General features: G+C 35.2%; 1 protein-coding gene across 7 annotated transcripts; it reads left to right on the top strand.

The window, feature by feature from the left end:
- Positions 1-523: 523 nt before the first annotated feature.
- LOC111444350 (lysine--tRNA ligase, cytoplasmic-like) lies at positions 524-12,865 on the top strand. 7 transcript variants are annotated; one of them, XR_002710684.1, is made up of 20 exons: positions 1,482-1,680; positions 2,634-2,733; positions 2,957-3,038; positions 3,305-3,361; positions 3,461-3,626; positions 3,717-3,810; positions 4,457-4,542; positions 5,289-5,407; positions 5,474-5,536; positions 6,112-6,237; positions 6,337-6,619; positions 6,852-6,948; positions 7,046-7,202; positions 7,377-7,520; positions 7,634-7,702; positions 7,818-7,961; positions 8,045-8,099; positions 8,455-8,499; positions 8,832-11,273; positions 12,476-12,583. XR_002710684.1 is itself a non-coding variant. In XM_023082430.1 (19 exons), exons 3-19 carry the CDS (start codon positions 2,639-2,641, stop codon positions 8,294-8,296), a joined length of 1,860 nt encoding a protein of 619 aa, XP_022938198.1. In that variant the 5' UTR covers positions 1,066-1,091; positions 1,564-1,680; positions 2,634-2,638; the 3' UTR covers positions 8,297-8,403. The 7 variants fall into 7 exon arrangements, 6 of the variants coding, with proteins under 6 accessions (XP_022938193.1, XP_022938198.1, XP_022938194.1 ...); XM_023082430.1 differs by lacking the exons at positions 8,455-8,499; positions 8,832-11,273; positions 12,476-12,583 and adding exons at positions 1,066-1,091; positions 8,274-8,403 and having other exon boundaries at positions 1,564-1,680; XM_023082426.1 differs by lacking the exon at positions 8,832-11,273 and having other exon boundaries at positions 12,476-12,865.
- Positions 12,866-14,731: the final 1,866 nt, after the last annotated feature.

The following is a 14,731-nucleotide window of genomic DNA, read 5'->3' as shown; positions in this document are numbered from 1 at the left end:
AACCGAGCTGAGAAAGCTGACTAAAGATTTTTCTTTTTCGATTCAACTATAACATAAATACTTCAAAAGTTAAACATAATAGATCTATTTTTAACAAACATGTAACCAAATACTTATCCACAAGAGTCGTGTAAATAATAAAATGCTTAAAAGAGTAAGTTAAAGTTACGACGGCCACTTACCGTTGTTTCATTTGAAAAGTAGAGGTACGTGTAAGCTAACTCGAACACATACATAAAATATATAAATTAAAATAACTTTAATGAAAAGAATTGAATAAAATACTTTTGAAAAAAGATGTTGGAACTAGATGCCAAACCCACCTTTACTCAACCCATTTTTGCTCACCATAAACATTGTATTTCCTTTCCTTTTCCCTTTGTCTTTTTTATTTAAAAAAGATAATATCCATATTCCTCAAAATTACAAAAATTCAAAAGTAAAATTAAAAAAAAAAAAAAAAAAATTCTCAGTCATAATGTTACCAAAGTCAAACTTATTCTTTTAAACGTGAATTTTATTTATATTTTTTAATTTCCGATTTTATTTCATTTTGATTTTGAATGCTCAAAGAAGTTGCGAGCGAGAAGATTAGAGGGAGAGAAGAAGAGACGGGAAAATATAAGGTAAGTAATTTTATTGTTTGAATGCTTTAGGGTAAGTTTGGATGATTGATTGATACATGCTAAACTACATGCTTTCCTGAAACGATAAATTATGATATGATTGATGTCGGGTATGCTACCAATGTATTTGATGAGAACGTTTATGCATGAATTTTTTTATGTTGCATAATGTTTAAGAACTAATGTTTTCAAGACGTTGGACTTCATGCATGTGTGTGCTCATTATATATGCTTTTTCTTTGATTTTATGCTCGTTAAAGGGTCCTAAATGCATGAACGTGAGATATACAGGATTAGTGTGTGTGAAAATGATGTGTATCTAACGATGCTGACCTAGTAGGTTTTGTGTGAAAGTGATACACATCTCGGATATAAACAAGGAATTGCAATCCAAAACGAGGTTTTAGGTCTCACTACAGCCATGATAGTCATGTTTGCATGTATATGCATTTTTCGATCCCAACAGTGAGTTTCACTTACTAAATATTCTTGATATTGAACTTTTTTCAATTTTTTTTTGTTGAAAAATATGAGTAAAGAAACGTGGTATTTACGGTAAAAGTATTAGTATTATTAATGAAACTTTTTAAACTCAATTGTACTTTTAAAATATTTTTTAAATAAAATATTAACGGTTTCACAGTTAGACAGTGATAAAATATTTTTTTACCTTTTTGAAAGTTTTATTTTTTAAGACTTTTAAAACGGTATATTTTTATTAATTTAGCCAATCAAATATTATCGGTTTCATTAATATTTTTTTTTGAACCTTTTAAAATTTAAAAGTATTTTTTTAGACAAGACAAAACAAAATAAAATAAAATAGAAATAAATAAAATAAAGAGGAAAACCTAACGATATTTCATTTTCCTTTCCCTCTCACGTGCGCAACGCCACCTTCTTTTTCTTCTTCGCGCCGTCGTGTTCTCCGTTTCAGCAGCTGAGTGTGCCCGCCTCATCTCTCCCGTCCAGCGCTACCGCCGCCGTCTTCTTTCTTCCGCTCGTGCCGCCGTCGTATTTATTCTGTTCGTGCCGCCGCGGCCTCCGTCCAACGGTATTGCACTGGTTTTCTACTCTCTCGGTGTTGCTATTGTTCTACCAATCTCCATCTGTGGCTTTCTTCTCATTTAAAAACAAATTAGGATTTGTTTATTGAATACGTTGTTTGATTTTTTTTTTCGTCTGAATAACAACAGCTGAAATGCAACGGAAATGAAATAATAATAACAAAAGAAACGGCTGGCAAATTGCGACTCAGTTTGTGTTGGCTGTACCGCCATTTTCTTTTAATTGTTGCATTATTGTTCGTCTCGTCTGTGCTGAAAGTTTCCATTGTTTCTACGACCATGAATTGAAAATTGAACCGAATTTGTATTGGATGTTTGTAGATTATAAATGGGAGAAGACAATGAGTTGTTTGAAAACTGAAATTCTCTCCAAATTAATCAGTTTAATAACCTTTACCAATGATACATTGAATTTATAAAAATGAGAATGGTTATATGCTTTGTATTTCATGTAATTCATTTAAAAGTTATAGGTAGGCCAACATGAGTATAGTATAGACAAAATTCAAGAGATTCACTCGAGAGGAAGAATTTTTTAGATTCAAAATCAAAAGTTTGAAGTCTTGTAGTTTGGAGACTTATGAATTGTGAAATAAATTTTTTTACTTTTATTTTTTTTGTCTTTTTTGGTTTATTTTTTTTGTCTTCTTAGATATATATATATATATATATATATATATATTTAAAATTCAATAATGTACGCAACACTAGATGAAAGTGGAGGTTTAAACTACCAACGTCAATATGATTCAATAGTAATTTCGAAAGTGAGTATAACTTAACGCTAATTGACATGTACCCCAAAAGGTCCTCCATCTCCAACGTTGTTGAACTAAAAACAAAAAAAAATTCATGTAGTAACGACATATACATTTTAGAGATTTTGATTGAGAGTTTATGTGTTTGAAAATTGTAATTGACGTTTACGCTTTCACTTTAGGTCGAATGGCGGGTTCGACTGAAGGGTTGGGTTCTGCTTCTGCAACTGTGGATGCAGTAGCCGATTCTGCTCCAGGTTCTGAAGAAACTATTAGCAAGAAGTAAGCATTCGGTGAATTTTTTACATTGTTATGTTTTAAGCTTTTGTGTGGAAATGGATGTTAACTTATTTAAGGCTAAGTTTAGTCTTAATAAGTAGAATTTTTCTGGGGTTCAATTTAATTGTCTTTCTATTTTTGTTTGAAATTCTATTACTAGTTGGATAGTTTTTAGTCGGAATGATGACTTCTGGAGTCTTGGGGTTGAACTTTGAAATGTTTTCAGTGCACGCAAGAAGGAATTAAAGCTGAAGCAGAAGGAAGAGGAAAGGAGGCGTAAGGAGGAACTCAAGGAGAAAGCAAAACAGGTACTAGATGTCCACCTAAAGATTTGAGCGTGTGTCTAATGCATTAATTAAGAACAGAGCATGGTGAATTAATTATTCACAGGAAATAGAAATCCATGTCGATTGAGATAACCAAATATGATATTTCCAGTTGGCAATCTGTTTAACGACAATGTTTATCTGAAAAGAAATGAGTTGTGAGATGGTTAGATATCTTGCTATAATGTTATTTTTAACTACCACGACCGAAAGTTATTTGTGACTGAAATGTACTTGTGATGTACCAGGAAGCATCGCAGAGTAAGAAATCTGTAGCAGTTGATGATGAAGAAATGGATCCCACGGTACAACTATAATGTTTTCTTTTTGACAAGTTCTGTTTAAGACCTTTAAGAACGGTTGTCAAGCTGATTTTTCTGCCTCAATTGTCTTGTTTTTCGCAGCAATATTTTGAAAATAGGCTGAAATATCTTGCATCTCAGAAGGCAGATGGTAAAAATCCATATCCTCACAAGTTTCAGGTTTCGATGTCTCTCCTCGAGTATATTGAGAAATATGGAATTTTAAACAATGGTGATCACCTTGAGGAAGTCTCGGAATCTCTTGCTGGTAATTGAACCAAAAACCATTTTCATGATTCTTTTTTGTTGATTTCCAAATATCTTTTTTTGATCTTTTTTTTATTTTGTACCATTCAAGGGAGGATAATGAGCAAACGATCCTCCTCCTCGAAGTTGTTATTTTATGATCTTCATGGTTCTGGAGCTAAAATCCAGGTTATGACTGATGCACGGTATGGAACCATTCTGTATCTGTCTGCACTATTTTAGTTATAGTTGTGAATATTATACTTTATGGTACTTTGGCCACTGTACTTGAACTCCAATTAATGGCTACATTTTTTATTTATATTAAAGAAAATTTTCAATGTTCTTTTTTAATTTCTGACCCTTTTTTCTTATTGAACTTCTTAGTAGCTTTTATTTTATTTTTTCTTAAAAACAATCTATTTCATCATATAAGCTATGCGTCTTTTCATGTCTCACTTTTCTTTCTCTGAGAGAATTTCCATTTTTCCACTTTCACGTATACAGTATTTTTTTTTTATGCTGTCAGTTCTTACCTGCACAATTTTGCTTCATTTATTTCACTTCTGTTTTTCATTTTCCATCAATCTCCATAAGAATCATAGATAGTAACAACCCCGTGCTTTTGCATTAATGATTTAAGGCTCATATAAGAATTTTGTTGGAGAATTTGGAATTACGTAGATCCTGGCAAAACCACCTATTATACCCTATCATTTATGTGTCTTGAAGTGCATGTGCATCAAAGCTGTTGTCATGTCTTATTTTGTGTTTTATTCTATTGAGACTTGGTTCCTATTTTTTTTTCCAATTCTATGCAAAGGCTATAACATTTCCATTTTAATGATGCAGTGTCTCAGAGCTCGATGAAGCTGAATTTGCAATGTTTCATGCCAGTGTGAAGCGTGGGGATATTGTTGGTGTCACTGGGTTTCCAGGTTGGGCTGCAAGAATTGTCTAGGCTCTTTCCCTTTACTAGTATTTTCCCTTTATTTTTCAGAAGTCTAGTCTATTGTGTTTGTTCCACAATTGTCCTTTTTCCTTTCTGGTCCTTCTGTGTGTTATCATGGTTTGATATATTCCTTGCATAGTTAAGGAAAGAGAGAGGAATTTGCAACATTGAGTTTTTATTCAGTTTTGTTTGATGTCCTTTGACTGAGCAAATTGGAGGAAATCCTTGACGGAGGAAAAAAGCCGAAGAAAAATGTTGGAAGAAGAAAATAACAGAAAAACACGAGAGAGAAGACGTATTGAGATTCTGCTGAAGACTGGTGATTGGTTTCTTATTAGAGGCATATTTAAACAACAAATCTACGCTAAAAATGGCCCAAGTGGCCAACTAAACCTGTGCCACTTTCCTGTAAACATGGCCAGCTAAAAATATGCAATCCCATTATACGTGTGTGTCAATTCAGATTACCTAAAAACAAGAATCAACTAACTAATTTTAAGGAAAACGTGAATAACCTGGATAAAGAAAAATGCAGGCTTTTATCTAACATTGTTTCAGTTGTAGTGGGTGTGCATGTTAAAACTGTTGTCCGTCGCATCCCCTGCGAGAAATCCTAATAGCAGGCCTTTTATAATTTAATGCCGCTGAAAAACCCATGACTTTGCATTTTCTTCCTTGAGCTCTTTTGTGTTTCTGTTACATGACATTTATCAACATGTTCCATTTTTGCAGGAAAAACAAAAAGGGGAGAACTCAGTATTTTTCCAAAATCATTCATTGTCCTATCTCACTGTCTGCATATGATGCCAAAGCAGAAGGCGGCTTCTGGTTCTGAGAATGCAAATTTGAAGGTAAATAAAACTAGTTTCTCTATCAAGGTTGTTTAGATGAGCCCTCATGTTCTCATGTTTGTGCAGAAAAATGACGCATGGGCCCCAGGTTGTACCAGGAATCCTGAAACCTATATTTTAAAGGATCAGGTATCTATTCCTTTTGTGCCTCACACTTTCTTTTGTATACTCACCGGATTATCTGTTTTCACTTTCTTGTCTAAAGGGCTACAAAAAAACCTCACCAATTGGTTGCCAGAAAGTATGCACATGCTAGTTTAGTTATTATGCCCACTAGTAATTGCTGTGTCTATGGACAAAGGAAAAATACTGGCATATCAGTTGAAGTAAAGATAGAAAACTTCATTCTAAGAAATAGAGTAAACTACAAGCAGAATTTGAGCTTTAGGTTGTTTGCGATGTGTGTCTAGCACATGGTGTCTTCTTTCTATATTCTTTGTACATCGTCAATCAAGTTTATATGTTAATAACAAAATACCCTTACTTCAAGAGGTTCCATTAAAATGCATTGTTTGTGTTCAACTTGTATTAGTCAAAGAACATCTTGATCTTCCTGATTCATGTATTATCTCCTGAACTAAGACTAATAGCTGGTTGACGCTATCTGTGTTCCTTGGTTTGCTGAATTTTCATCTCTGATTATCATTCCAAGACTATACTCTTGGAAATATTATGGTATAATATGCTCAATTTCCTTATTCCAGGAAACTCGTTATCGTCAACGATATCTGGATTTGATGTTAAATTTGGAAGTGAGGCAAATATTCAAAACCAGAGCTAAAGTAATCCAATATGTTAGGAAGTTTCTTGACGATCTTGACTTCTTGGAGGTATGTATACTATTGATCATTGCAATTTATGATTTTGGATGGAATGCACCTCACCTGTAATTTATTTCTCTATCTTTTTCTTAATGTCTTAACCCTTAGGTTGAGACACCAATGATGAACATGATTGCTGGAGGAGCAGCTGCCCGTCCATTTGTGACCTTCCACAATGATCTCAACATGAAATTGTTTATGCGTATTGCACCTGAACTTTATCTTAAGCAGTTAGTTGTTGGTGGATTGGACCGTGTATATGAGATAGGGAAACAATTTAGAAACGAGGGTATCGATTTGACTCATAATCCTGAGTTCACCACCTGCGAGTTCTACATGGCATTTGCAGACTACTATGATTTGATGGAACTCACTGAGAAAATGCTAAGTGGTAATGTTAAAACTTCGGACTTGAGCCCCTTTTTGTAGTTTGACTCCTCTGCTGTGAGTTTCTTTTAATTGTATCTTTTCATTTCTTCTCAATGAAAGTTTGGTGTATAATAAGAAGTGTTGAAACTACGGATGTTGCATGTTAACTCCTTCGAATTCTCCATCATCGCCTTTCACAGTTTCCATCTTTATCAACTTGTATCTGTACTCTGACACGGTTGCGTCTGAAATAGGAATGGTGAAGGAGCTTACAGGTGGCTATAAAGTAAAATATCATTCAAATGGGCTTGACAATGAATCGATTGAGATTGACTTCACTCCCCCTTTCAGGTCTGTTTGCAATAATTTGTTTAGCCCATGTATGAATTGAACTGTGCTGACCAGAATCTTATTTGGGATTATCTTGAATATGTTTAATGTACTGCAGGAGGATTGACATGATAGAGGAATTAGAAAAAATGGCAAATCTTAATATACCCAAGAACTTGGCCAGTGATGAAGCTAATAAATATCTAAGAGAGGCATGCCTGAAGTTTGAAATCAAATGTCCTCCACCTGAAACAACTGCTCGCTTGCTGGATAAAGTAATTCTCTTAATCATATTATCTTATCTTTAGAAACTAATCTTGTTTAGATAAGATATCATATTACATGAGGAACAGGAAATATACAGAAAGAGAAGATGAGTTGCGAACCTTACTTCTGGAAAATTTACACACACATTTTTTACAACAGTATTAAAGTAAATTTTTTGGCAGCTTGTGGGACATTTCCTAGAAGAAACGTGCGTGAATCCTGCTTTCATCATCAATCATCCCGAGATTATGAGTCCTTTGGCAAAGTGGCATAGAGCAAGACCTAGTCTAACTGAACGCTTTGAATTGTTCATCAACAAACATGAAGTAAGCTACCAAAACTCAACAATAATTAGTTTTCTGCTCATACTTGATCATACATGTGTCTGTATGTGTGCATGCCTTTGTGCTTCTGCTGTTAACATTTAATGGCTATTCAGGTATGTAATGCGTACACTGAATTGAATGATCCTGTTGTACAACGCCAGCGGTTTGCTGAACAACTCAAGGTATCCTGTAGTAAATACACAAATACAGTAGAGTTAAAACCCTAAAACATAAATGATGATTTGTGGAATGGATTGATGATTTATTGGGTTTTATATTACTTGATTTCTTTAACAGGATCGACAGTCGGGTGATGATGAAGCAATGGCTTTGGATGAAACATTTTGTACGTCTCTTGATTATGGATTGCCTCCTACTGGTGGCTGGGGAATGGGCATTGACCGGCTAGCTATGTTGTTAACGGATTCGCAGAACATCAAGGTTTGTGTTTCACCCCTGTTTTCTTCTGGTGATGCATACTCGTGAAATCTTTTTTTCTCATGCTGTTCTTTTTGTGAAAACAGGAGGTTCTTCTCTTCCCAGCCATGAAGCCTCAAGATGAACCACCAGCTCCCAAAGGTGCATACTATATAATTCCTTGTCTCTGGCTATTAACTTATTTTGGGTGTCATTACTGACAATGCCTTACCTATTTAGAAACAGAACCTGTTTAATTTTGTTATTTCGAAAACATCCCATTTTTGTTTCTTGATTTTCATAGTGCTCAGGCACAACTTTTATTTTGATTTTCAGGGGGAAAATGGATGGTTTGCTAATCCTAAAGTTGTTCAAAATGAACTTATTGTTTGTTTTTCGAGTACTAGACTGCATTTGCACCAAAGCCTGAAGAAGAGGATCTTAATCCCTCTTTTTGCGCTTTCTTACGAGAGCTTTTGATGGTAATGCCTTCCATTTATTTTCCTCCCTTTTTCAGCATCTGCAGGAGTATAGGGATTACAACATGAGGGAAAACCAAGAGGTGCGTTTGCCATCATGCATTTATTTTATTATGTTAAAAATTTTGGTCCACATTTTTCAGCTCCCCAGTGTCGAAGCATTTTTTTTTGGAGCTTATATGGTTATCTTTTATAAACTTATTTTGTGAATGCACAAGTGTCTAATTTGACGTCCCAAGTTCTTTCAAAATATTCATCTATGTACATTATTCTTATTATCTTTCTTACTATGCAATCCAACTTAGAAGAATGGAAGTAGAAACGTTGCGAATGAAGTGAGATATTGGGCTGAATTTCTGAACTCATTTGAGAAAGCTGGGCTGATTATATTCTTCTTTCATACGATTTGGATCAGAATTCTCTTTAACTCATGGTGGAAGGCTCTGAACTGAACATTATCTCCAAGATCTTCTCAACATGCATGCACAGTAATAACTCATGTATGGACAGAATTCACCCTGATAAGGCCGAGTGGTTTTTCTATTTAGAAGTGGTCATAAAAATTTAATGAACACCAGATATTAACCATGTAAATTAGTCCAGTTCAGTCATTCTACAACACTGAAAATCTCCAAGTTCTCTAGTTCAATATTTCACAAGAATGGAAAGAATTAAGGGTTCTAAAAAAATGGTTGACTTGGAACAAACTGAATCGACTGGGTTGGTCCGGTTATTCCCGAAACATTGACCATCTCGGTTTGTTTCTTTATTGAGAAATAACACGTGTGGAATATCTTACTCATGGTGTTGCAACATAAACTTAACTGTGGGTGTAATTCGATATACTTTTCCAAAGTTTTAGAGTTAAATCGATGAAATAGTAAGTTCATCGATTCTTTCTCAGGAAACAAAATGAATGGAGTAGGTGGAATAATGCCCACTTCTTTCTTCCCCTGATTAGACATCTCAGCATCTCCCTCTTAAGAAACTTCGTCGCTTTTTCAAAGGCTATTGTAGTTTGTCTTGGTCCCTCATCCCTCATTTTACCCTCTCATTTCGGCCCTCGGAGTACAGGTCGAGTTTTGATCATGGCCCAAGCTAGTATGCCCAAGATATTATTTGGGCTTAGGTCAAGGCCATTGGATCAAAGTTTGGATCATCAAGCTCATGCAAGTTTTGAGTTGGCCCAGACTAGTCCATCAAATATGGTGTAAATAGCAATACAAATTCCATTCTAAAAAAATGGTCAAGAAAAAATCTGAAATTTAGCCACTATGAAATTAGGAGTGGCTTTGCCTATAATTTTTCCATGTTTACCCCTCTGAAATCCTCAACCACACCCTAAATTTCAACCCTCGAATCTTGTTCACATATTTTGAATTTATCTTTTTTTCATTTCAATTCTCTTTTGTGATCTTATCTCACTTCCAGATGCATCTTTTTTGTGATCTTATCTCATTTCAAATATAGCCAGGACTCACATTTGAAGAAGTTAACATACAACTTATTGTCTCTTAGAGTTGTCAACAACCCTCTTAAGAATACTCCTCATGTTCCCCTTTGGACTTTGAGTAAACTAAAATATCGTCGATGAACACAATTGTAAACGGTTTTAGAACTCTTTGAGCACTTTACTCGAGCATTAGTCTGTCCAAAAAATGTTACTCTAAACTCGTAATGCCCATACCTGATTTAAAAATTTGTTTAAGGAACGTTGCGCTCCCTTGTCATCAATTAATGATAGTCTAATCGAAGGTTGATCTTAGAGAACATAACTTCCTCATCAAACAAGTCATCAATTTGCAACAAAGAGTATTTGTTTTCTGTAGTCACTGTATTTTGTTTCTGGTAGTCTATGCACAGGCAGATAGACTCCTCATTCTTCTTTACAAATAGAACACTTGGGCGTATGAAGCCCTTATGTAAGAGTTTTTGAATATGCAATTTCAACTCTTTGAGTTCTATTGAGACCACTTGTATAGATCCCTAAAGATAGGTTGTCCCTAGCTCAAGCTTAGTGTTAAACTTGACATATCGCTCTCTAAGGATCACCTCCATTCACAAACTCCCTCAAATCTTCTTGTGCTCTATCATTGATCAAACTTTGCCAACTAAAGGACAATGACATTGCTCTTAGGCATATGTGCTACTACAAACCCTCGAATGTCAGCTTTCAAGCCCATAACAAATTGTTTGACTTTCTTTGCCACTGTATCTACTAGTTCTATGCTAAAATGAGGCAAACTCTCTCGTACTCATTGACAATCCTGTTCTCCTGTTGGAGTTGCAGAATTGGTGTAATATATTCTTGAGAAATGTTTTCTTATACTATGTCCAAGTGATTGACCCGTTATTGACATTAATAGACCTTGAGCAAAACTGCCACCAAAGTCGTTCATCCTCACGTAACATAAAGGCTGCACATCCTACTTGGTGATCCTTTACAGCGGAATTTTTTCTATATCGCAAACAACCATAATTAAACTACTACCGAGTCTCGAGATAACCCTCCAAACAGTTTGAGGTCACACCCCTTAAAGTATCTCAGATACCTCCCCTCCTAAGTTGTGCCCCTGTATCTTGGGTTAACTAGGCTACCAGCCCAACAATAGCTACATGCACTAGAAATTGCAAAGCTCCTATAATCGTCGACATCCTCGAGATGTCTGGGTTCATGTTGGCAGGCTGCTCCTAAGATGGAGCCCCAACTGCTGGGTTTGGATTCAGGCTAGCAGGTTGATCCTGGGATGGAGCCTCGACTGTTGGGTTTGTCCTAGCCCTTGGAGGCCTACCTCGCTTCCCCTGCCTTCCTCTCCCTCGACTGCGTGGTCGCATGCTGATTTCTACAAGTTTTTAGGTTAGCTTCGTAGTTTGATATCTTATCTATGAAAGTACTATTTTTTTTTTTTTTTTAAGATTTCTTACCTTAGCTTGAAATTTTCACAAGTTTTTTTTTTAAAATATAAACATTATTTTAGATTTAATCTTGAAATTCAAATAAACGAAACAAAGTTACTGTGAGATTTTACAATGGTTGGAAAGGGGAACGAAATATTCCTTATAGGGGTGTGAAAAACCTCTCTTTAGTCAACATGTTTTAAAAACCTTGAGGGAAAGCCCGAATGGGAAAGCCTAAAGAGGACAATATCTGCTAGCCGTGGGCTTGGACTATTACAAATGGTATCAGAGCCAGACACCGGATGGTGTACTAGTGAGAACGCTAGCCCTCAGGAGGGTGAATTGTGAAGTCCCACTTTGGTTGGAGAGGGAAACAAAGTATTCATTATAAAGGTGTGGAAACCTCTCGGCCTTATAAATAGGGGTGGATTGTAAGATCCCACTTCAGACTTATAAATGTGTGAAAACCTTTCACTAGCAGACACGTTTTAAAAACCTTGAGGGGAAACTCGAAAAGGAAAGCTCAAAGAGGACAATATCTGCTAGCGGTGGACTTGAGCTATTACAAACGGTATCAGAGCCAGACACCGAATGGTGTGCTTGCAAGAACGTTGGCTCCTAAGGGATGGATTGTGAAATTCCACATCGGTTGGAGAGGGGAACAAAGTTTTTCTTATAAAACCCGGGGGGAGGGGGTGGATTGTGAGATCCCACATCGGCCTTATAAAGGTGTGAAAATCTCTCACTAGCAGACACGGTTTAAAACTTTGAGGGGAAGCCCAAAAGGAAAATCTCAAATAAGACAATATCAATATCTGCTAGCAATGGGCTTGTGCTATTACCGGTAAGATGTATAAACAGAAAACTAAATAAAATAAAAATCCAACATTTAATTTGACATGACACATAAATAACAATCAAATAAGATTTGAGTTTTTAGATACACTATCTCTATAACCAAATAGTATAGTGTTCTTATAAAACTTCTATTTCTTTCGGCTCATTGTTGTACTGCTGTTTGATCTTCATGGCTTATAGCTTTGTCGCTCATTCATTCCTCATGGCTATTCCAGTTTGTTTTGGTCGCGTTTTTTGTTGCTCTATTGTTCCTCACAGCCAACAATGCTTTTTTATAGCTCACATTCTTATGTCTTATTTCAGCCTCATTCAGATGGCTTGACTCTAAGGTTAGTACGCAAGGCCCAAGTTAGCATGAATAATAAGAGTGATAGTTGAAGCAAGCTTATGGACATCAAATATCTAGCCATATGAGAATGAGTTAAAGATGAGAAATTTTTCGTTCTCTTAAATGCTCTTGCATACGCTACGCTACTATTGGGTTTAGAAGGATAGAACACAATCTTTAAGTAATGTCAATAGTGTTCGTTCTCTCGTGATAGACATGCCATGTGAAATATTTGACTATTTGAGAGATTTTCGTAAATGGAAGTGATGTGAGTAAAGTGGGGTTGATGGAATGAAAATGTAATGACTCTTACTCAGGATTCGGAATCTAGATTCGACACTTGATGACCCTAGCATTCTCTTGCATCCCTAGTGATAGTCACGTTACTTACTCCTCGCTTCTAAGTGTGAAGACTGTCTCCGTAGACTAACACGAGTTCTTCTAGCATGTTTCGTCCTCTCTCACATGCATTGTACAAAAATTTCTAGGAGATCACCCAACATAGAACTGCTCAAAGCAAAGTATACTTACCTATGAAGTTCTTATGACTGAGACACCCGAAAAAGACATACTTTGTTGGTATAGTTTTAGGCATTTCTTAGCCATCATATCCTCAGGATCGTTCTCATTCGAACGTGGTCTCAGTTCATTCATATTCTCATCTTTAACTCTGGTATCACAGAAAACCATTTGGAAGATAAAAAGAAGTATAGAAACAAGTCCCAAAGGGACCTAAGATGAGGGTAAAGTTAACAAGAAGAAAAAACGAAGAGATTTCAACAAACTTCTAGCAAAACTGAAATGGTAAGGAAACTTAGAAGAACCGAGAATAAAGACTATATAAGCAAAGTCAAAGGAAGATAGATAAAGACGAGAAAACAAATGATTAAGTGGCTGTTTCTCCTCCGATTATCTTTCAAAATATAAATCATCGACCCATTTTCACTACAGAACCTCAAGAAACTAGAGAACGAGTCTCTCAAAGTAACCTTTCATCTTACTTATTGGGAAGAGAACCATTGTAAGCCACAAAGAATTGATTTTGGAAAGGGAATGGGCACACCCATTATGTAAGAAGGCCTCATTTCAATTTCAAATTATGTATATATGAAGCTCATAGTGTGATTGATAGGCATAAATAGAATCTCCCACCTCAAATGGGACCCTCCACCCTCTTTGGATGCCCTTCCCACTAGTAAACCCTAATGAGCTTTTCCACCCTACAAAACATGTAGCAAGGAATCTTGAATAATGACATTATATAAGTCAAAATCCCACTCAAATTCAATTGGTCCTTAAACTTTTAAAAATGTCAAATAAGCCCCTAAACTTTTAATTTTATCAGTGACTCGTTCAACATTTTCTAAAATTACCAACCTACTTCGCACGATATCAAGAATCTGTTCGAAAAATATTTTTACAGTGAGCTATTAGAACACAAAAAGTCGCCTAAGAACTTATTAGACTCCTTAAAGTTTGAGAATGAATCGACGAATCCATTTTTGAAGTTCGAATGTTTTACAATTAATACCCTACAAAGTTTTCGTTCCCGATAATCCTAAGCTATGAAAAGGTATTAAAAATGAATGAAGGTAAACGTTCTAAAAGATAAGAACAAATCTCTCACACGTGTTAAACCATTTTTTCCCTTTTTTTTTCCTTTTATCCATTTTAATTAATATAATATTATTATTTATTTTATTTTAATGATTTTAAAAAATCATTTAAAAAATAGAAGAAAGAAATCAATTTGATTTTGGTTTCTGTTGACGCCATGTTTCTTAATTATTTATCAATTTTTCATATGGTAATTAATAAATTATTGTTCTATTTTCTTGTGCAAGTAGGAGAGGAATTACAATTAATTTTTTTATTTTTTATTTTTGGTTAGTTATAATAATTAAAATTCTAAAATAATGTTCGAGCAAGAAAAGATGTCAATCACAAATGGAACTCTAAATTAATAATAGTCTACGTTAATATCAAAACGCTCGTATCATGTAAAGGTGTACCCTTTTCTTTTTACTTTTTTTTTTCTATATTAGTTCCATAATGATATGTTCGACGACCTATTGGTCAAAGGAAATTTGGATGTCGGGACTGGGTCATATGAGACGAGAGCAAAGATACACTTATGAAAGTTTTTACAAGCAAACTTCACTATAAATTGATTTTTTTTTTGCACATTTTTTAATGCTATCCAAAAAAAAAAAAACATAAAACAAAAGTCA

The sequence above is a fragment of the Cucurbita moschata genome, unplaced genomic scaffold, assembly GCF_002738365.1.
Source record: "Cucurbita moschata cultivar Rifu unplaced genomic scaffold, Cmos_1.0 Cmo_Scf00006, whole genome shotgun sequence".
Classification (NCBI taxonomy): Eukaryota; Viridiplantae; Streptophyta; class Magnoliopsida; order Cucurbitales; family Cucurbitaceae; genus Cucurbita; species Cucurbita moschata.
This window is presented reverse-complemented; position numbering and strand designations above follow the sequence as displayed.

Excerpts from the sequence above, each read along its gene's own strand:
- LOC111444350 (XM_023082430.1), top strand. The coding sequence starts at position 2,639 with ATGGCGGGTTCGACTGAAGGGTTGGGTTCTGCTTCTGCAACTGTGGAT. Across the intron at positions 6,620-6,851 it reads CACTGAGAAAATGCTAAGTG|GAATGGTGAAGGAGCTTACA; the intron begins GTAATGTTAAAA and ends CGTCTGAAATAG. Across the intron at positions 7,703-7,817 it reads GGTTTGCTGAACAACTCAAG|GATCGACAGTCGGGTGATGA; the intron begins GTATCCTGTAGT and ends TTTCTTTAACAG.